The 21,227-nt window shown below is 52.0% G+C and overlaps 1 protein-coding gene across 1 annotated transcript in view; it reads left to right on the top strand.

Moving 5' to 3' along the window:
- Positions 1-20,999, top strand: part of LOC139395248 (transcription initiation factor TFIID subunit 2-like) — a 50,279-nt gene extending 29,280 nt beyond the window's left edge. The window contains exons 18-25 of the mRNA XM_071142898.1: positions 205-345; positions 584-694; positions 896-1,089; positions 2,534-2,673; positions 4,766-4,835; positions 5,932-6,041; positions 20,239-20,471; positions 20,676-20,999. Of these exons, the coding sequence (XP_070998999.1) occupies positions 205-345; positions 584-694; positions 896-1,089; positions 2,534-2,673; positions 4,766-4,835; positions 5,932-6,041; positions 20,239-20,471; positions 20,676-20,999 (1,323 nt within the window). The remainder of the gene's footprint in view (positions 1-204; positions 346-583; positions 695-895; positions 1,090-2,533; positions 2,674-4,765; positions 4,836-5,931; positions 6,042-20,238; positions 20,472-20,675) is intronic.
- The last annotated feature ends 228 nt before the right edge of the window (positions 21,000-21,227 follow it).

Raw genomic sequence — 21,227 nt, 5'->3', positions numbered from 1 at the left:
AGCTGTCACACATCAGCTCAGATAGAACAGGAGGAGGAGAGCTAGCTGTCACACATCAGCTCAGATAGAACAGGAGGAGGAGAGCTAGCTGTCACACATCAGCCCAGATAGAACAGGAGGAGGATAGCTAGCTGTCACACATCAGCTCAGATAGAACAGGAGGAGGAAGCTGTATCACATATTTCCTGTTTTTAACATTCATAGATCGCCAACTCCATGATGAGCACCTGGACCGGTCCTCCAGCCATGAAGTCTCTGTTCACCAGAATGTTCTGCTGTAAGAGCTGTCCAAACATCGTCAAGACCAACACCTTCATCAGCTTCCAGAGCTACTTCCTACAGAAGGTAATTAACTGTCACACGTCACCTTAACGTAGATCACGAGACTAAGTCTGTCTGTTTAAATATCGGATCAGTCATGGGATACCAGTTACACACTGTAGAGGTTTTTACTTCGTCACCGAACCTAAACCTTTAGGAAACAATGGCGGGAAAAATCTGAATTAGTTTCCCTGGAAATTGCAAGAAATCTGTAGTACTGTGTTTTGCCGACTGTAATGAGCTGTGTTTGATCTGTACCTAGACCATGCCTGTAGCCATGGCTCAGCTCAGAGACATCCAGAACCTCTGTCCCAAAGACGTCCTCAACTTCATCCTGGACCTCATCAAGTACAACGACAACAGGAAGAACAAGGTGAGATGGGGGTTTGTTTTGTTGTGACCAATGATTAGAAGGGGACAGGGTGAAGGAGATGAACCGTTCAGAGAGTGTTGGACCAGGGGTCGCCATCGTTGGTAATTCTGTATGGTGTTCTGGAGTTGGTTGTGTTGACCACTGGGCCACACTGACCAGGCACTAATGCCTTTAATGTTGTTGCCCTTCTCCTTTTCCTAGTTCTCTGACAACTACTACCGTGCCGAGCTGATTGACGCCCTCACCAACTCCCTGACCCCGGCCATCAGCATCAGTAACGAGGTGCGCACCGTGGACAACCTCAACGGAGACGTACGTCTCATCCTGGAGGAGATCACACGGTCTCTTAACATGGAGAAACTACTGCCCAGCTACCGCAACACCATCACTGTCAGGTAGAGATAATCACTACTCTAGATACCCATTATACATTATACTATATAAACTAAACATCCTGGAGGAGATCATCACTACAGCCCAGCTACCGCAACACCATCACTGTCAGGTAGAGATAATCACTACTCTAGATACCCACTATACATTATACTATATAAACTAAACATCCTGGAGGAGATCATCACTACTGCCCAGCTACCGCAACACCATCACTGTCAGGTAGAGATAATCACTACTATAGATACCCACTATGCATTATACTATATAAACTAAACATCCTGGAGGAGATCATCACTACTGCCCAGCTACGGCAACACCATCACTGTCCGGTAGAACAGAAGTTAGGATGAAGTGGAGTAATAGTGATGGTAAATGTGGGTGGTGTTTAATGGTGGTAAATGTGGGTGGTGTTTAGTGGTGGTAAATGTGGGTGGTAAATGATGGTGGTGCTGGTAAATGGTGCTGGTGGTAAATGTGGGTGGTGTTTAGTGGTGGTAAATGTGGGTCGTAAATGGTGGTGTTTAGTGGTGGTAAATGTGGGTCGTAAATGGTGGTGTTTAGTGGTAGTGGTGGTAAATGGTGGTGTTTAGTGGTAGTGATGGTAAATGTGGGTGGTAAATATGGGTGGCAAATGTGGGTGGTAAATGGTGGTGGTAAGTGGTGGTAAATATGGGTCGTAAATGGTGGTGTTTAGTGGTAGTGATGGTAAATGGTGGTGTTTAGTGGTAGTGGTGGTAAATGGTGGTGTTTAGTGGTAGTGGTGGTAAATGGTGGTGTTTAGTGGTGGTAAATGGTGGTGCTTGGTGTCTGTTTTGATTGGCCGCTTGACATTGTGTTGATCGATAAAAGACCAAATAGTGGTTGACCCAAAGCGTCATTGTTGAGCTAGCTGGTGTGGAAGCTTTTTGGCCCTTGTACCCTCTCCCCAAATATTGCCAAACACGTCCCGTACAGGAAGCTAGTTGAGTGCCGGGGGAAACCTTCCCACCTGCATGATCCTATCAATCAAAATCACTCAAAGGCACAATCTGCTACTTTGTTTTCCAGTTGTAGAACTCCACATCTTTAACCCTAAAGGGTATTGGTGCGTTACAAATCAGGAACTTTGATTTAGGCTTATAGATGAGTGACCTCTCTCTCTCTCCTCCATCCCCCCTCTCTCTCCTCCATCCCCCCTCTCTCTCCTCCATCCCCCCTCTCTCTCCTCCATCCCCCCTCTCTCTCCTCCATCCCCCCTCTCTCTCCATCCCCCCTCTCTCTCCTCCATCCCCCCTCTCTCTCCTCCATCTCTCTCTCTCCTCCATCTCTCTCTCTCCTCCATCTCTCTCTCTCCTCCATCCCCCCTCTCTCTCCTCCATCCCCCCCTCTCTCTCCTCCATCCCCCTCTCTCCTCCACCCCCCCCCCCTCTCTCCATCCCTCTCCCTCTCCACCCCCCTCTCCAGTTGTCTCAGAGCTATCCGGATGCTCCAGAAGAATGGTCATATCCCCAGTGATCCCTCTCTGTTTAAATCCTATGCAGAATACGGACACTTTGTGGATGTTCGTGTTGCAGCGCTGGAAGCTGTGGTGGACTACACAAGAGGTATGCACCGAACTAGTCCTAGTGAAGTGAGTAGGACACACCCTATTCCCTATGTAGGTGCACTACATTTAGCCAGATCAAGTATTCAGACCCCTTGACTTATTCTGAAATGTATTAATTTTTTTTTGTTTTCTCATCAATCTACACACAGTAACCCATGACGACGAACCAAAAACATTTTTTTTTTTTTTACATTTTTGAAAATTGTAAATAAAAATAAATAACTATCACATTTGCATAAGTATTCAGATATTTTACGCAGTACTTTGTTGAAGCACCTTTGACAGCGATTACAGCCTCGAGTCTTCTTGGGTGTGACGCTACAAGCTTGGCACACCTGTATTTGGGGAGTTTCTCCCATTCTTCTCTGCAGATCCTCTCAAGCTCTGTCAGGTTGGATGGGGAGCCTCGCTGCACAGCTATTTTCAGGTCCCTCCAGAGATGTTCGATCAGGTTAAAGTCCGGGCTCTAGCTGGGCCACTCAAGGACATTCAGAGACTTGTCCCGAAGCCACTCCTGCGTTGTCTTGGCTGTGTGCTTAGGGTCGTTGTCCTGTTGGAAGGTGAACCTTCGCCCCAGTCTGAGGTCCTGAGCGCTCTGGAGCAGGTTTTCATCAAGAATCTCTCTGTACTTTGCTCCGTTCATCTTTCCCTTGATGCTGACTAGTCTCCCAGCCACTGAAAAACATCCCCACAGCCTGATGCTGCCACCACCATGCCTCACCGTAAGGATGGTGCCAGGTTTCCTCCAGACGTGACGCTTGGCATTCAGACCAGAGAGTTCATTCTTGGTTTCATCACACCAGAGAATCTTGTTTCTCATGATCTGAGAGTCTTTAGGTGCCTTTTGCGCGGGGTGGGGGACGGGACTGTTTTCGCTTTGTCATTATGCGGTATTGTGTGTAGATAAACATCTATGTAATCCATTTCAGTATCAGACTGTAACGTAACAACATGTGGAAAAAGGGATGGGGGTCTGAATACTTTCCGAATGCAAGGAGACGAGGTGCCATTTCACACACAGCCTAGTTTTCTGGGGTTGAACATCTTGACCCTAAATATCCATCCAGACGTCACCAGTCAGTCTGTTTTAATCTGTGGGGTTGAACATCTTGACCCTAAATATCCATCCAGACTGTCACCAGTCAGTCTGTTTAATCTCTGGGGTTGAACATCTTGACCCTAAATATCCATCCAGACTGTCACCAGTCAGTCTGTTTTAATCTCTGGGGTTGAACATCTTGACCCTAAATATCCATCCAGACTGAATGGCACCTTTCTCAGTCATCAGTCTGTTTCACTCTGTGGGCTGTAGCTACTAGCTAGAGAGACAGCATCTCACCTGTAGAAGCAACATGCGCACACACACACACACACACACACACAAACTCCCTGCTATAAACCTCATTATAAACTGTGTGGTTCCAGCCCTGAATGCTAATTGGCTGACAGCCGTGGTATATCAGACCGTATAGTAGTAACATCACACTGACTCCTACCCAGAGAGTATCCCTTCTTGTTATAGTAGTAACATCACACTGACTCCTACCTAGAGAGTATCTCTTCTTGTTATAGTAGTAACAACACACTGACTCCTACCTAGAGAGTATCTCTTCTTGTTATAGTAGTAACAACACACTGACTCCTACCTAGAGAGTATCCCTTCTTGTTATAGTAGTAACAACACACTGACTCCTACCTAGAGAGTATCCCTTCTTGTTATAGTAGTAACATCACACTGACTCCTACCCAGAGAGTATCCCTTCTTGTTATAGTAGTAACAACACACTGACTCCTACCTAGAGAGTATCCCTTCTTGTTATAGTAGTAACAACACACTGACTCCTACCTAGAGAGTATCCCTTTCCAACACGCTCTGACTGCCACACACAATCCCTGCTGATTATACACATAATTAATAAATCTCACAGCCCTGCCTGGTTGTCAGGACAGAGGTGTGTGTGTGTGTGTGTGTGTGTGTGTGTGTGTGTGTGTGTGTGTGTGTGTGTGTGTGTGTGTGTGTGTGTGTGTGTGTGTGTGTGTGTGTGTGTGTGTGTGTGTGTGTGTTTTTTTAACATGCTGTCTATTGCTAGTTGACAGGAGCTCCGTGGAACTGCAGTGGCTGCTCAACATGGTCCAGAATGACCCGGCTCACTACATCAGGTACTGTGTGTTTTGTCTGTTGGGTTGGCGGCCTCATACATAAAGATGCATCATGATGCATTTACCTGGCTTCAGGATATGGGGACATTTTGTCTTCAGGCAGCAAGACAACGGGGTCGTTTATTTAGTGCTGCGTAAAAAACAAGGACTGTTACAGTGAATTTATCAACGGATTGAACTCATTTAGACCCGTAGTCTGAGGAAATGTATTGATGATACTTCAGCAGTTTGAATCTAAATATATTCATCCTGAAACATCCTGTTTCCTTTATTAGTGGTTATTTGCCATGTCCCAGGAAAGGTGTTATGTGATGGTCTGTCCCAGGAAAGGTGTTATGTGATGGTTTGTCCCAGGAAAGGTGTTATGTGATGGTTTGTCCCAGGAAAGGTGTTATGTGATGGTTTGTCCCAGGAAAGGTGTTATGTGATGGTCTGTCCCAGGAAAGGTGTTATGTGATGGTTTGTCAGGGAAAGTTGTTATGTGATGGTTTGTCCCAGGAAAGGTGTTATGTGATGGTTTGTCCCAGGAAAGGTGTTATGTGATGGTCTGTCCCAGGAAAGGTGTTATGTGATGGTCTGTCCCAGGAAAGGTGTTATGTGATGGTCGGTCCCAGGAAAGGTGTTATGTGATGGTCGGTCCCAGGAAAGGTGTTATGTGATGGTCTGTCCCAGGAAAGGTGTTATGTGATGGTTTGTCCCAGGAAAGGTGTTATGTGATGGTCTGTCCCAGGAAAGGTGTTATGTGATGGTCTGTCCCAGGAAAGGTGTTATGTGATGGTTTGTCCCAGGAAAGGTGTTATCTGATGGTTTGTCAGGGAAAGGTGTTTTATGTGATGGTCTGCCCCAGAAAAGGTGTTTTATGTGACGGTCTGCCCCAGGAAAGGTGTTTTATGTGACGGTCTGCCCCAGGAAAGGTGTTATGTGATGGTCTGTCCGGGAAAGGTGTTATGTGACGGTCTGTCCCAGGAAAGGTGTTATGTGATGGTCTGTCAGGGAAAGGTGTTATGTGATGGTTTGTCAAGGAAAGGTGTTATGTGACGGTCTGCGGCTGTGATGTAACAGGATGTTAACCTCTACTTTCTCTATGTTCATTCAGACACAAGATCCTAAGCATGCTGGGTAAAAACCCTCCCTTCACCAAAGCAGCCGAGTCTCCACTCTGCAACGAGGCTCTGGTCGACCAGCTGTGGAAACTCATGAACTCAGGTGAGACCTTTGTGCATCTTAAATGGCACCCTATTCCCTATGTAGCGCACTACGTTTGACCGGAGCCCACATAAATCTTCTACGTAGGGCTCTGGACTAAAAGTAGTGTACTATGTAGCAAATAGGGTGCCATTTAAGATCAGACATAACTAATCAAACCTGATGAGACGCATTACAGACAGACCACCAGGCCTGGCTAGTCAAACCCCCACCTGGGGCTGGTGTGATATCCACTCAGGCCTGGCTAGTCAAACCCCCACCTGGGGCTGGTGTGATATCCACTCAGGCCTGGCTAGTCAAACCCCCACCTGGGCTGGAGTGATATCCACTCAGGCCTGGCTAGTCAAACTCCCACCTGGGCTGGAGTGATATCCACTCAGGCCTGGCTAGTCAAACCCCCACCTGGGCTGAAGTGATATCCACTCAGGCCTGGCTACTCAAACCCCCACCTGGGCTGGTGTGATATCCACCTAGGCCTGGCTAGTCAAACCCCCACCTGGGGCTGGTGTGATATCCACTCAGGCCTGGCTAGTCAAACAGGCCTGGCTAGTCAAACCCCCACCTGGGGCTGGTGTGATATCCACTCAGGCCTGGCTAGTCAAACCCCCACCCATGCTGGAGTGATATCCACTCAGGCCTGGCTAGTCAAACCCCCACCTGGGCTGGAGTGATATCCACTCAGGCCTGGCTAGTCAAACCCCACCTGGGCTGGAGTGATATCCACTCAGGCCTGGCTAGTCAAACCCCCACCTGGGCTGAAGTGATATCCACTCAGGCCTGGCTACTCAAACCCCCACCTGGGCTGGTGTGATATCCACCTAGGCCTGGCTAGTCAAACCCCCACCTGGGGCTGGTGTGATATCCACTCAGGCCTGGCTAGTCAAACAGGCCTGGCTAGTCAAACCCCCACCTGGGGCTGGTGTGATATCCACTCAGGCCTGGCTAGTCAAACCCCCACCTGGGGCTGGTGTGATATCCACTCAGGCCTGGCTAGTCAAACCCCCACCTGGGGCTGGTGTGATATCCACTCAGGCCTGGCTAGTCAAACCCCCACCTGGGCTGGAGTGATATCCACTCAGGCCTGGCTAGTCAAACCCCCACCTGGGCTGGAGTGATATCCACTCAGGCCTGGCTAGTCAAACCCCCACCTGGGCTGAAGTGATATCCACTCAGGCCTGGCTACTCAAACCCCCACCTGGGCTGGTGTGATATCCACCTAGGCCTGGCTAGTCAAACCCCCACCTGGGGCTGGTGTGATATCCACTCAGGCCTGGCTAGTCAAACAGGCCTGGCTAGTCAAACCCCCACCTGGGGCTGGTGTGATATCCACTCAGGCCTGGCTAGTCAAACCCCCACCTGGGGCTGGTGTGATATCCACTCAGGCCTGGCTAGTCAAACCCCCACCCATGCTGGAGTGATATCCACTCAGGCCTGGCTAGTCAAACCCCCACCTGGGCTGGAGTGATATCCACTCAGGCCTGGCTAGTCAAACCCCACCTGGGCTGGAGTGATATCCACTCAGGCCTGGCTAGTCAAACCCCCACCTGGGCTGAAGTGATATCCACTCAGGCCTGGCTACTCAAACCCCCACCTGGGCTGGTGTGATATCCACCTAGGCCTGGCTAGTCAAACCCCCACCTGGGGCTGGTGTGATATCCACTCAGGCCTGGCTAGTCAAACAGGCCTGGCTAGTCAAACCCCCACCTGGGGCTGGTGTGATATCCACTCAGGCCTGGCTAGTCAAACCCCCACCTGGGGCTGGTGTGATATCCACTCAGAACTGGCTAGTCAAACACCCATCTGGGGCTGGTGTGATATCCACTCAGGCCTGGCTAGTCAAACCCCCACCTGGGCTGGAGTGATATCCACTCAGGCCTGGCTAGTCAAACCCCCACCTGGGCTGAAGTGATATCCACTCAGGCCTGGCTACTCAAACCCCCACCTGGGCTGGTGTGATATCCACTCAGGCCTGGCTAGTCAAACCCCCACCTGGGCTGGTGTGATATCCACTCAGGCCTGGCTAGTCAAACCCCCACCCATGCTGGAGTGATATCCACTCAGGCCTGGCTAGTCAAACCTCCACCTGGGCTGGAGTGATATCCACTCAGGCCTGGCTAGTCAAACCCCACCTGGGCTGGAGTGATATCCACTCAGGCCTGGCTAGTCAAACAGGCCTGGCTAGTCAAACCCCCACCTGGGGCTGGTGTGATATCCACTCAGGCCTGGCTAGTCAAACCCCCACCTGGGGCTGGTGTGATATCCACTCAGGCCTGGCTAGTCAAACCCCCACCTGGGGCTGGTGTGATATCCACTCAGGCCTGGCTAGTCAAACCCCCACCTGGGCTGGAGTGATATCCACTCAGGCCTGGCTAGTCAAACCCCCACCTGGGCTGAAGTGATATCCACTCAGGCCTGGCTACTCAAACCCCCACCTGGGCTGGTGTGATATCCACTCAGGCCTGGCTAGTCAAACCCCCACCTGGGGCTGGTGTGATATCCACTCAGGCCTGGCTAGTCAAACCCCCACCTGGGCTGGTGTGATATCCACTCAGGCCTGGCTAGTCAAACCCCCACCTGGGCTGGAGTGATATCCACTCAGGCCTGGCTAGTCAAACCCCCACCTGGGCTGGAGTGATATCCACTCAGGCCTGGCTAGTCAAACCCCCACCTGGGCTGAAGTGATATCCACTCAGGCCTGGCTACTCAAACCCCCACCTGGGCTGGTGTGATATCCACCTAGGCCTGGCTAGTCAAACCCCCACCTGGGGCTGGTGTGATATCCACTCAGGCCTGGCTAGTCAAACAGGCCTGGCTAGTCAAACCCCCACCTGGGCTGGTGTGATATCCACTCAGGCCTGGCTAGTCAAACCCCCACCTGGGGCTGGTGTGATATCCACTCAGGCCTGGCTAGTCAAACCCCCACCTGGGCTGGTGTGATATCCACTCAGGCCTGGCTAGTCAAACCCCCACCTGGGCTGGAGTGATATCCACTCAGGCCTGGCTAGTCAAACCCCCACCTGGGCTGGAGTGATATCCACTCAGGCCTGGCTAGTCAAACCCCCACCTGGGCTGAAGTGATATCCACTCAGGCCTGGCTACTCAAACCCCCACCTGGGCTGGTGTGATATCCACCTAGGCCTGGCTAGTCAAACCCCCACCTGGGGCTGGTGTGATATCCACTCAGGCCTGGCTAGTCAAACAGGCCTGGCTAGTCAAACCCCCACCTGGGGCTGGTGTGATATCCACTCAGGCCTGGCTAGTCAAACCCCACCTGGGGCTGGTGTGATATCCACTCAGGCCTGGCTAGTCAAACCCCCACCTGGGGCTGGTGTGATATCCACTCAGGCCTGGCTAGTCAAACCCCCACCTGGGCTGGAGTGATATCCACTCAGGCCTGGGCTGAAGTGATATCCACTCAGGCCTGGCTACCCCCCCACCTGGGCTGGTGTGATATCCACCTAGTGATATCCACTCAGGCCTGGCTAGTCAAACAGGCCTGGCTAGTCAAACCCCCACCTGGGGCTGGTGTGATATCCACTCAGGCCTGGCTAGTCAAACCCCCACCTGGGCTGGAGTGATATCCACTCAGGCCTGGCTAGTCAAACCCCCACCTGGGCTGAAGTGATATCCACTCAGGCCTGGCTACTCAAACCCCCACCTGGGCTGGTGTGATATCCACTCAGGCCTGGCTAGGGGGCTGGTGTGATATCCACTCAGGCTGGCTAGTCAAACCCCCACCTGGGCTGGAGTGATATCCACTCAGGCCTGGCTGATGGGCTGGAGTGATATCCACTCAGGCCTGGCTAGTCAAACCCCCACCTGGGCTGAAGTGATATCCACTCAGGCCTGGCTATAAACCCCCACCTCTGGTGTGATATCCACCTAGGCCTGGCTAGTCAAACCCCCACCTGGGGCTGGTGTGATATCCACTCAGGCCTGGCTAGTCAAACCCCCACCTGGGCTGGTGTGATATCCACTCAGGCCTGGCTACCCCCCACCTGGGCTGGAGTTATATCCACTCAGGCCTGGCTAGTCGAACCCCCACCTTGGCTGAAGTGATATCCACTCAGGCCTGGCTAGTCGAACCCCCACCTGGGCTGAAGTGATATCCACTCAGGCCTGGCTAGTCAAACCCCCACCTGGGCTGAAGTGATATCCACTCAGGCCTGGCTAGTCAAACCCCCACCTGGGCTGAAGTGATATCCACTCGGGCCTGGCTAGTCAAACCCCCACCTGGGCTGGTGTGATATCCACTCAGGCCTGGCTAGTCAAACAGGCCTGGCTAGTCAAACCCCCACCTGGGGCTGGTGTGATATCCACTCAGGCCTGGCTAGTCAAACCCCCACCTGGGGCTGGTGTGATATCCACTCAGGCCTGGCTAGTCAAACACCCATCTGGGGCTGGTGTGATATCCACTCAGGCCTGGCTAGTCAAACCCCCACCTGGGCTGGAGTGATATCCACTCAGGCCTGGCTAGTCAAACCCCCACCTGGGCTGAAGTGATATCCACTCAGGCCTGGCTACTCAAACCCCCACCTGGGCTGGTGTGATATCCACTCAGGCCTGGCTAGTCAAACCCCCACCTGGGGCTGGTGTGATATCCACTCAGGCCTGGCTAGTCAAACCCCCACCTGGGGCTGGTGTGATATCCACTCAGGCCTGGCTAGTCAAACCCCCACCCATGCTGGAGTGATATCCACTCAGGCCTGGCTAGTCAAACCTCCACCTGGGCTGGAGTGATATCCACTCAGGCCTGGCTAGTCAAACCCCACCTGGGCTGGAGTGATATCCACTCAGGCCTGGCTACTCAAACCCCCACCTGGGCTGGTGTGATATCCACCTAGGCCTGGCTAGTCAAACCCCCACCTGGGGCTGGTGTGATATCCACTCAGGCCTGGCTAGTCAAACAGGCCTGGCTAGTCAAACCCCCACCTGGGGCTGGTGTGATATCCACTCAGGCCTGGCTAGTCAAACCCCCACCTGGGGCTGGTGTGATATCCACTCAGGCCTGGCTAGTCAAACCCCCACCTGGGGCTGGTGTGATATCCACTCAGGCCTGGCTATTCAAACCCCCACCTGGGGCTGGTGTGATATCCACTCAGGCCTGGCTAGTCAAACCCCCACCTGGGCTGGAGTGATATCCACTCAGGCCTGGCTAGTCAAACCCCCACCTGGGCTGAAGTGATATCCACTCAGGCCTGGCTACTCAAACCCCCACCTGGCCTGGTGTGATATCCACTCAGGCCTGGCTAGTCAAACCCCCACCTGGGCTGGTGTGATATCCACTCAGGCCTGGCTAGTCAAACCCCCACCTGGGCTGGAGTGATATCCACTCAGGCCTGGCTAGTCAAACCCCCACCTGGGCTGGAGTGATATCCACTCAGGCCTGGCTAGTCAAACCCCCACCTGGGCTGAAGTGATATCCACTCAGGCCTGGCTACTCAAACCCCCACCTGGGCTGGTGTGATATCCACTCAGGCCTGGCTAGTCAAACCCCCACCTGGGCTGGAGTGATATCCACTCAGGCCTGGCTAGTCAAACCCCCACCTGGGCTGGAGTGATATCCACTCAGGCCTGGCTAGTCAAACCCCCACCTGGGCTGAAGTGATATCCACTCAGGCCTGGCTACTCAAACCCCCACCTGGGCTGGTGTGATATCCACCTAGGCCTGGCTAGTCAAACCCCCACCTGGGGCTGGTGTGATATCCACTCAGGCCTGGCTAGTCAAACCCCCACCTGGGGCTGGTGTGATATCCACTCAGGCCTGGCTAGTCAAACAGGCCTGGCTAGTCAAACCCCCACCTGGGGCTGGTGTGATATCCACTCAGGCCTGGCTAGTCAAACCCCACCTGGGGCTGGTGTGATATCCACTCAGGCCTGGCTAGTCAAACCCCCACCTGGGGCTGGTGTGATATCCACTCAGGCCTGGCTAGTCAAACCCCCACCTGGGCTGGAGTGATATCCACTCAGGCCTGGCTAGTCAAACCCCCACCTGGGCTGAAGTGATATCCACTCAGGCCTGGCTACTCAAACCCCCACCTGGGCTGGTGTGATATCCACCTAGGCCTGGCTAGTCAAATCCCCACCTGGGGCTGGTGTGATATCCACTCAGGCCTGGCTAGTCAAACAGGCCTGGCTAGTCAAACCCCCACCTGGGCTGGAGTGATATCCACTCAGGCCTGGCTAGTCAAACCCCCACCTGGGCTGAAGTGATATCCACTCAGGCCTGGCTACTCAAACCCCCACCTGGGCTGGTGTGATATCCACTCAGGCCTGGCTAGTCAAACCCCCACCTGGGGCTGGTGTGATATCCACTCAGGCCTGGCTAGTCAAACCCCCACCTGGGCTGGAGTGATATCCACTCAGGCCTGGCTAGTCAAACCCCCACCTGGGCTGGAGTGATATCCACTCAGGCCTGGCTAGTCAAACCCCCACCTGGGCTGAAGTGATATGCACTCAGGCCTGGCTACTCAAACCCCCACCTGGGCTGGTGTGATATCCACCTAGGCCTGGCTAGTCAAACCCCCACCTGGGGCTGGTGTGATATCCACTCAGGCCTGGCTAGTCAAACAGGCCTGGCTAGTCAAACCCCCACCTGGGGCTGGTGTGATATCCACTCAGGCCTGGCTAGTCAAACCCCCACCTGGGCTGGTGTGATATCCACTCAGGCCTGGCTAGTCAAACCCCCACCTGGGCTGGAGTGATATCCACTCAGGCCTGGCTAGTCAAACCCCCACCTGGGCTGAAGTGATATCCACTCAGGCCTGGCTACTCAAACCCCCACCTGGGCTGGTGTGATATCCACTCAGGCCTGGCTAGTCAAACCCCCACCTGGGGCTGGTGTGATATCCACTCAGGCCTGGCTAGTCAAACCCCCACCTGGGGCTGGTGTGATATCCACTCAGGCCTGGCTAGTCAAACCCCCACCCATGCTGGAGTGATATCCACTCAGGCCTGGCTAGTCAAACCTCCACCTGGGCTGGAGTGATATCCACTCAGGCCTGGCTAGTCAAACCCCACCTGGGCTGGAGTGATATCCACTCAGGCCTGGCTAGTCAAACCCCCACCTGGGCTGAAGTGATATCCACTCAGGCCTGGCTACTCAAACCCCCACCTGGGCTGGTGTGATATCCACCTAGGCCTGGCTAGTCAAACCCCCACCTGGGGCTGGTGTGATATCCACTCAGGCCTGGCTAGTCAAACAGGCCTGGCTAGTCAAACCCCCACCTGGGGCTGGTGTGATATCCACTCAGGCCTGGCTAGTCAAACCCCCACCTGGGGCTGGTGTGATATCCACTCAGGCCTGGCTAGTCAAACCCCCACCTGGGGCTGGTGTGATATCCACTCAGGCCTGGCTAGTCAAACCCCCACCTGGGGCTGGTGTGATATCCACTCAGGCCTGGCTAGTCAAACCCCCACCTGGGCTGGAGTGATATCCACTCAGGCCTGGCTAGTCAAACCCCCACCTGGGCTGAAGTGATATCCACTCAGGCCTGGCTACTCAAACCCCCACCTGGCCTGGTGTGATATCCACTCAGGCCTGGCTAGTCAAACCCCCACCTGGGCTGGTGTGATATCCACTCAGGCCTGGCTAGTCAAACCCCCACCTGGGCTGGAGTGATATCCACTCAGGCCTGGCTAGTCAAACCCCCACCTGGGCTGGAGTGATATCCACTCAGGCCTGGCTAGTCAAACCCCCACCTGGGCTGAAGTGATATCCACTCAGGCCTGGCTACTCAAACCCCCACCTGGGCTGGTGTGATATCCACTCAGGCCTGGCTAGTCAAACCCCCACCTGGGCTGGAGTGATATCCACTCAGGCCTGGCTAGTCAAACCCCCACCTGGGCTGGAGTGATATCCACTCAGGCCTGGCTAGTCAAACCCCCACCTGGGCTGAAGTGATATCCACTCAGGCCTGGCTACTCAAACCCCCACCTGGGCTGGTGTGATATCCACCTAGGCCTGGCTAGTCAAACCCCCACCTGGGCTGGTGTGATATCCACCTAGGCCTGGCTAGTCAAACCCCCACCTGGGGCTGGTGTGATATCCACTCAGGCCTGGCTAGTCAAACAGGCCTGGCTAGTCAAACCCCCACCTGGGGCTGGTGTGATATCCACTCAGGCCTGGCTAGTCAAACCCCCACCTGGGGCTGGTGTGATATCCACTCAGGCCTGGCTAGTCAAACCCCCACCTGGGGCTGGTGTGATATCCACTCAGGCCTGGCTAGTCAAACCCCCACCTGGGGCTGGTGTGATATCCACTCAGGCCTGGCTAGTCAAACCCCCACCTGGGCTGGAGTGATATCCACTCAGGCCTGGCTAGTCAAACCCCCACCTGGGCTGAAGTGATATCCACTCAGGCCTGGCTACTCAAACCCCCACCTGGCCTGGTGTGATATCCACTCAGGCCTGGCTAGTCAAACCCCCACCTGGGCTGGTGTGATATCCACTCAGGCCTGGCTAGTCAAACCCCCACCTGGGCTGGAGTGATATCCACTCAGGCCTGGCTAGTCAAACCCCCACCTGGGCTGGAGTGATATCCACTCAGGCCTGGCTAGTCAAACCCCCACCTGGGCTGAAGTGATATCCACTCAGGCCTGGCTACTCAAACCCCCACCTGGGCTGGTGTGATATCCACTCAGGCCTGGCTAGTCAAACCCCCACCTGGGCTGGAGTGATATCCACTCAGGCCTGGCTAGTCAAACCCCCACCTGGGCTGGAGTGATATCCACTCAGGCCTGGCTAGTCAAACCCCCACCTGGGCTGAAGTGATATCCACTCAGGCCTGGCTACTCAAACCCCCACCTGGGCTGGTGTGATATCCACCTAGGCCTGGCTAGTCAAACCCCCACCTGGGGCTGGTGTGATATCCACTCAGGCCTGGCTAGTCAAACCCCCACCTGGGGCTGGTGTGATATCCACTCAGGCCTGGCTAGTCAAACAGGCCTGGCTAGTCAAACCCCCACCTGGGGCTGGTGTGATATCCACTCAGGCCTGGCTAGTCAAACCCCACCTGGGGCTGGTGTGATATCCACTCAGGCCTGGCTAGTCAAACCCCCACCTGGGGCTGGTGTGATATCCACTCAGGCCTGGCTAGTCAAACCCCCACCTGGGCTGGAGTGATATCCACTCAGGCCTGGCTAGTCAAACCCCCACCTGGGCTGAAGTGATATCCACTCAGGCCTGGCTACTCAAACCCCCACCTGGGCTGGTGTGATATCCACCTAGGCCTGGCTAGTCAAATCCCCACCTGGGGCTGGTGTGATATCCACTCAGGCCTGGCTAGTCAAACAGGCCTGGCTAGTCAAACCCCCACCTGGGCTGGAGTGATATCCACTCAGGCCTGGCTAGTCAAACCCCCACCTGGGCTGAAGTGATATCCACTCAGGCCTGGCTACTCAAACCCCCACCTGGGCTGGTGTGATATCCACTCAGGCCTGGCTAGTCAAACCCCCACCTGGGGCTGGTGTGATATCCACTCAGGCCTGGCTAGTCAAACCCCCACCTGGGCTGGAGTGATATCCACTCAGGCCTGGCTAGTCAAACCCCCACCTGGGCTGGAGTGATATCCACTCAGGCCTGGCTAGTCAAACCCCCACCTGGGCTGAAGTGATATGCACTCAGGCCTGGCTACTCAAACCCCCACCTGGGGCTGGTGTGATATCCACCTAGGCCTGGCTAGTCAAACCCCCACCTGGGGCTGGTGTGATATCCACTCAGGCCTGGCTAGTCAAACAGGCCTGGCTAGTCAAACCCCCACCTGGGGCTGGTGTGATATCCACTCAGGCCTGGCTAGTCAAACCCCCACCTGGGCTGGTGTGATATCCACTCAGGCCTGGCTAGTCGAACCCCCACCTGGGCTGGAGTTATATCCACTCAGGCCTGGCTAGTCGAACCCCCACCTGGGCTGAAGTGATATCCACTCAGGCCTGGCTAGTCGAACCCCCACCTGGGCTGAAGTGATATCCACTCAGGCCTGGCTAGTCAAACCCCCACCTGGGCTGAAGTGATATCCACTCAGTCCTGGCTAGTCAAACCCCCACCTGGGCTGAAGTGATATCCACTCGGGCCTGGCTAGTCAAACCCCCACCTGGGCTGGTGTGATATCCACTCAGGCCTGGCTAGTCAAACCCCCACCTGGGGCTGGTGTGATATCCACTCAGGCCTGGCTAGTCAAACCCCCACCTGGGCTGGTGTGATATCCACCCTGGCCTGTCTAGTCAAACCCCCACCTGGGGCTGGTGTGATATCCACTCAGGCCTGGCTAGTCAAACCCCCACCTGGGCTGGTGTGATATCCACTCAGGCCTGGCTAGTCAAACCCCCACCTGGGGCTGGTGTGATATCCACTCAGGCCTGGCTAGTCAAACCCCCACCTGGGCTGGTGTGATATCCACTCAGGCCTGGCTAGTCAAACCCCACCTGGAGTGATATCCACTCAGACCTGGCTAGTCAAACCCCACCTGGAGTGATATCCACTCAGACCTGGCTAGTCAAACCCCCCAACCTGGAGTGATATCCAGCCAGAGACGAAGTTACTGCTCACAAATCAAATCCATGTGTGTAATTAGCTAACCCCAACAGTAATTAGATCAATGTTTGTGATGGTAAGAGTTGCACAACTGTCGAATTCGACGTTTGCACTTTAACCTCATAGTCTCGTAGTCATTGTATCGTTTTCAAATCCAAAAGTGCTGGAATACAGAGCTAAAAACCCAGAAGACGTGTCACTGTCCCAATACTTCTGGACGTCCCAGTATTTCATTATGTTCTCGGTCCTAACTTCAACTGTCTGTCTGACCCATTATTACACTACAATAACAAACTATAAGCAAATGTTCAGCGCCACATTACACGGACATCCCCCCCCCGTCCCAGCAGGCTCATTATAAACCTGGTTTCAAAAGATGCCAAAACGTTGTGAAATGTCTTTTCAAAGAGAGAGAGAGACGTTTTCTCTTTAACAGTCGTAAAACATGTGTTTCTCTCACCGGGGAAGAGAAGGGTCACGTTTTATCGTGTTTGTAGGTTTGTCCATGTCTTGAGGGATACAGGGACCTGCTGGGGACGGGCCTCAAACAGGGTTGTGTCCCAAATGCCATCCAATCTCCAAATATACAGTGTGCTACTTATGACCAGGCCTCTGTGTAGTGCACTATATAGGGAATGGGGGTGTGTTTTGGGATGTAGACCGTGTTTTGGGGAGTTTGGGGGGGGGGGCTCCTGGCACGGGCTCCAGTTACAATGAGGTCAAACACAGCTGAGAGAGCCTCGGAGAACACTAACCTGCTCAAACACGGTCTGTCAGGAGGGGCCTGGAAACGCAGAGCTGACGGGTGCTGTCTGAGACAGACAGACAGACAGGGAGACAGACAGACAGACAGGGAGACAGAAAAGAGGGAGACAGACAGAAAGAGGGAGACAGACAGAAAGAGGGAGACAGACAGACAGACAGACAGGCAGACAGACAGACAGACAGAAAAGAGGGAGACAGACAGGGAGACAGACAGACAGACAGACAGACAGACAGAAAAGAGGGAGACAGACAGACAGAAAAGAGGGAGACAGACAGACAGAAAAGAGGGAGACAGACAGACAGACAGACAGACAGACAGACAGACAGACAGACAGACAGACAGAAAAGAGGGAGACAGACAGGGAGACAGGGAGACAGACAGACAGACAGGGAGACAGACAGACAGACAGGGAGACAGACAGACAGACAGACAGACAGACAGAAAAGAGGGAGACAGACAGACAGACAGACAGACAGACAGAAAAGAGGGAGACAGACAGACAGACAGAAAGAGGGAGACAGACAGACAGAAAAGAGGGAGACAGACAGACAGACAGAAAGAGGGAGACAGACAGAAGACAGACAGACCGAGGGAGACAGACAGACAGACAGTTTGGACAATGGACTTATTATGTGTTGTTGCATCAAACCAGTTTGAGCTGTAAACGGTCCTCCTCCCTTACAGAAATCTGTTATTTCAAAGACTTGCGTAACGTTTGGAAGAATTAGCACCTTTTTTCAAACAGGGGGGGGGGGGGGGTGTAGATGTGATCTGAGGCGGCGCGACACTTGTTCTGTTTATTGTAGTGTACTATTTCATATGTTTTGAATGTACTTCTGTGGTTGGCTGTGACTGTTGGCAGTGGACCGTCGTTGTCGTTGCCAACCCAGTTTATGACTCGCCGTAATAAACCGTTGATAATCTGCCGGTTGTGTTGTTATTATTCCCAGCACCAAAACGTCAGTGATTACATTCACACCGCTGTTATTATCATCTGGCTCGGAAAACAACTGACGAGGTCTTGCCAGGATCTGTTATGTTAAATTTAAACCAGTTAGTACCAGTTAATCTCTATTTTATCAGATGTTATGTACAGGATAACACTAACTATGACTGGAAACTGAATAAGCTACTGTAGTTTTATGCACAATGTGCATTTCTAGTTTTCTCAAAGCTTTTCTAAGACCAAGGCCCTGTTCCTAAACCGCTTCCTGTGTTTTTATGGATTTAACTACACACGGTATCAGTGATTCCATTCATACCAATGGATTTAACTTGACCCGGTATCAGTGATTCCATTCATACCAATGGATTTAACTTGACCCGGTATCAGTGATTCCATTCATACCAATGGATTTAACTTGACCCGGTATCAGTGATTCCATTCATACCAATGGATTTAACTTGACACGGTATCAGTGATTCCATTCATACCAATGGATTTAACTTGACCCGGTATCAGTGATTCCATTCATACCAATGGATTTAACTTGACCCGGTATCAGTGATTCCATTCATACCAATGGATTTAACTTGACCCGGTATCAGTGATTCCATTCATACCAATGGATTTAACTTGACACGGTATCAGTGATTCCATTCATACCAATGGATTTAACTAGACCCGGTATCAGTGATTCCATTCATACCAATGGATTTAACTTGACACGGTATCAGTGATTCCATTCATACCAATGGATTTAACTAGACCCGGTATCAGTGATTCCATTCATACCAATGGTATTACTACCACTGGCTTGGCTTAGAAAACAATTGTGAAACTTTACAATATTCTGAACATTACTTTTGTCCAGCTGTAAAGTTGGTTGAAGCTGTAAAGTTGGTTGAAGCTGTAAAGTTGGTTGAAGCTGTAAAGTTGAAGCTGTAAAGTTGAATGAAGCTGTAAAGTTGAAGCTGTAAAGTTGGTTGAAGCTGTAAAGTTGAAGCTGTAAAGTTGAATGAAGCTGTAAAGTTGAATGAAGCTGTAAAGTTGAATGAAGCTGTAAAGTTGAAGCTGTAAAGTTGGTTGAAGCTGTAAAGTTGGTTGAAGCTGTAAAGTTGGTTGAAGCTGTAAAGTTGAAGCTGTAAAGTTGGTTGAAGCTGTAAAGTTGAAGCTGTAAAGTTGAATGAAGCTGTAAAGTTGAATGAAGCTGTAAAGTTGAATGAAGCTGTAAAGTTGAATGAAGCTGTAAAGTTGAAGCTGTAAAGTTGTTTGAAGCTGTAAAGATGAATGAAGCTGTAAAGTTGGTTGAAGATGTAAAGATGAATGAAGCTGTAAAGTTGGTTGAAGCTGTAAAGTTGGTTGAAGCTGTAAAGTTGGTTGAAGCTGTAAAGTTGAATGAAGCTGTAAAGATGAATGAAGCTGTAAAGTTGGTTGAAGCTGTAAAGATGAATGAAGCTGTAAAGTTGGTTGAAGCTGTAAAGTTGGTTGAAGCTGTAAAGTTGGTTGAAGCTGTAAAGTTGGTTGAAGCTGTAAAGTTGAAGCTGTAAAGATGAAGCTGTAAAGATGAATGAAGCTGTAAAGATGAATGAAGCTGTAAAGTTGAATGAAGCTGTAAAGTTGGTTGAAGCTGTAAAGTTGGTTGAAGCTGTAAAGTTGGTTGAAGCTGTAAAGTTGGTTGAAGCTGTAAAGTTGAATGAAGCTGTAAAGTTGAATGAAGCTGTAAAGATGAATGAAGCTGTAAAGTTGGTTGAAGCTGTAAAGATGAATGAAGCTGTAAAGTTGGTTGAAGCTGTAAAGTTGGTTGAAGCTGTAAAGTTGGTTGAAGCTGTATTGTTGGTTGAAGCTGTAAAGTTGGTTGAAGCTGTAAAGATGAATGAAGCTGTAAAGTTGGTTGAGGCTGTAAAGTTGAATGAAGCTGTAAAGTTGAATGTGTTCAGACCCTGACCCTGTTCCCCCAGGTACGTCTCATGACTGGCGGTTGCGGTGTGACGCGGTGAATCTCTACTACACTCTGTTTGGTCTGACGCGTCCCTCCTGCCTGCCCCTGCCCGAGCTGGGCCTGGTACTCAACCTCAAGGAGAAGAAGGCCGTGCTCAACCCCACTATCAAGCCTGAACAGGGACCAGACACCACAGAGATGACTGGCAACACCATAGGCGTTCATATCCCTGTCATGGGCTTCACTAGCAGTGTAACAAGAACAAAAAATACTAACGATTTAACCTTTTTAATATAATTCAGATATTTTAGTGGGGACTTGGGCTTTATTGTGTCTTATTAAATCTTCACCTAAAATCTTTTCTGTCAACCTCATCTGAGTTTTGTTATAACACTCATTTCCCTTTCTCCCCCTCTATCTCTTCCCTCCCTCTCCCTCTCCCCTTCCCCTCTCCAGCTGGATGAGGGCCTGATCACCATGGAGACAGTGTCCAGCGTGTCTATGTCCAGTGGTGTGGCCCCGCCCCCTCAGGGTCTGAAGAGGAAGTTGGACAGTGTCGTTGGCCCGCTGGGCTCGTCCTCACCGGAGCCAGGCCAGGTCCTGCAGGAAGAGGACACCAGTAAAAAATTCAAGATCAGAGTAAGGATCTCGAGCGCCGTGGGGAGGCACTTTTACTGTTCTGGGCTTTCACTACAGGCTTTACCCAATAGTGTGTGTGTGTGTGTGTGTGTGTTAATGTGTGTGTGCACGTGTTCATGTGTTAATGTGTCCATGTGTTAGTGTGTGTGTCCATGTGTTAGTGTGTGTGTCCATGTGTTAGTGTCCATGTGTTAGTGTGTGTGTGTGTGTCCATGTGTTAGTGTCCATGTGTTAGTGTGTGTGTGAGCCATTTCAGGCTTCCCTGAGGACTGAAGCAGTGCCACTGTGGACTCAGTGTGTCTGGGTTAATCTATCTCTTTCCTTTTAAACTGATACAATACAACTGCCGCAATCCCATAGCTGATCGTA

The sequence above is a fragment of the Oncorhynchus clarkii genome, unplaced genomic scaffold, assembly GCF_045791955.1.
Source record: "Oncorhynchus clarkii lewisi isolate Uvic-CL-2024 unplaced genomic scaffold, UVic_Ocla_1.0 unplaced_contig_14050_pilon_pilon, whole genome shotgun sequence".
NCBI lineage: Eukaryota > Metazoa > Chordata > Actinopteri > Salmoniformes > Salmonidae > Oncorhynchus > Oncorhynchus clarkii.
The sequence above is the reverse complement of the archived record's forward strand: the minus strand, read 5'-3'. Positions and strand labels throughout refer to the sequence as shown.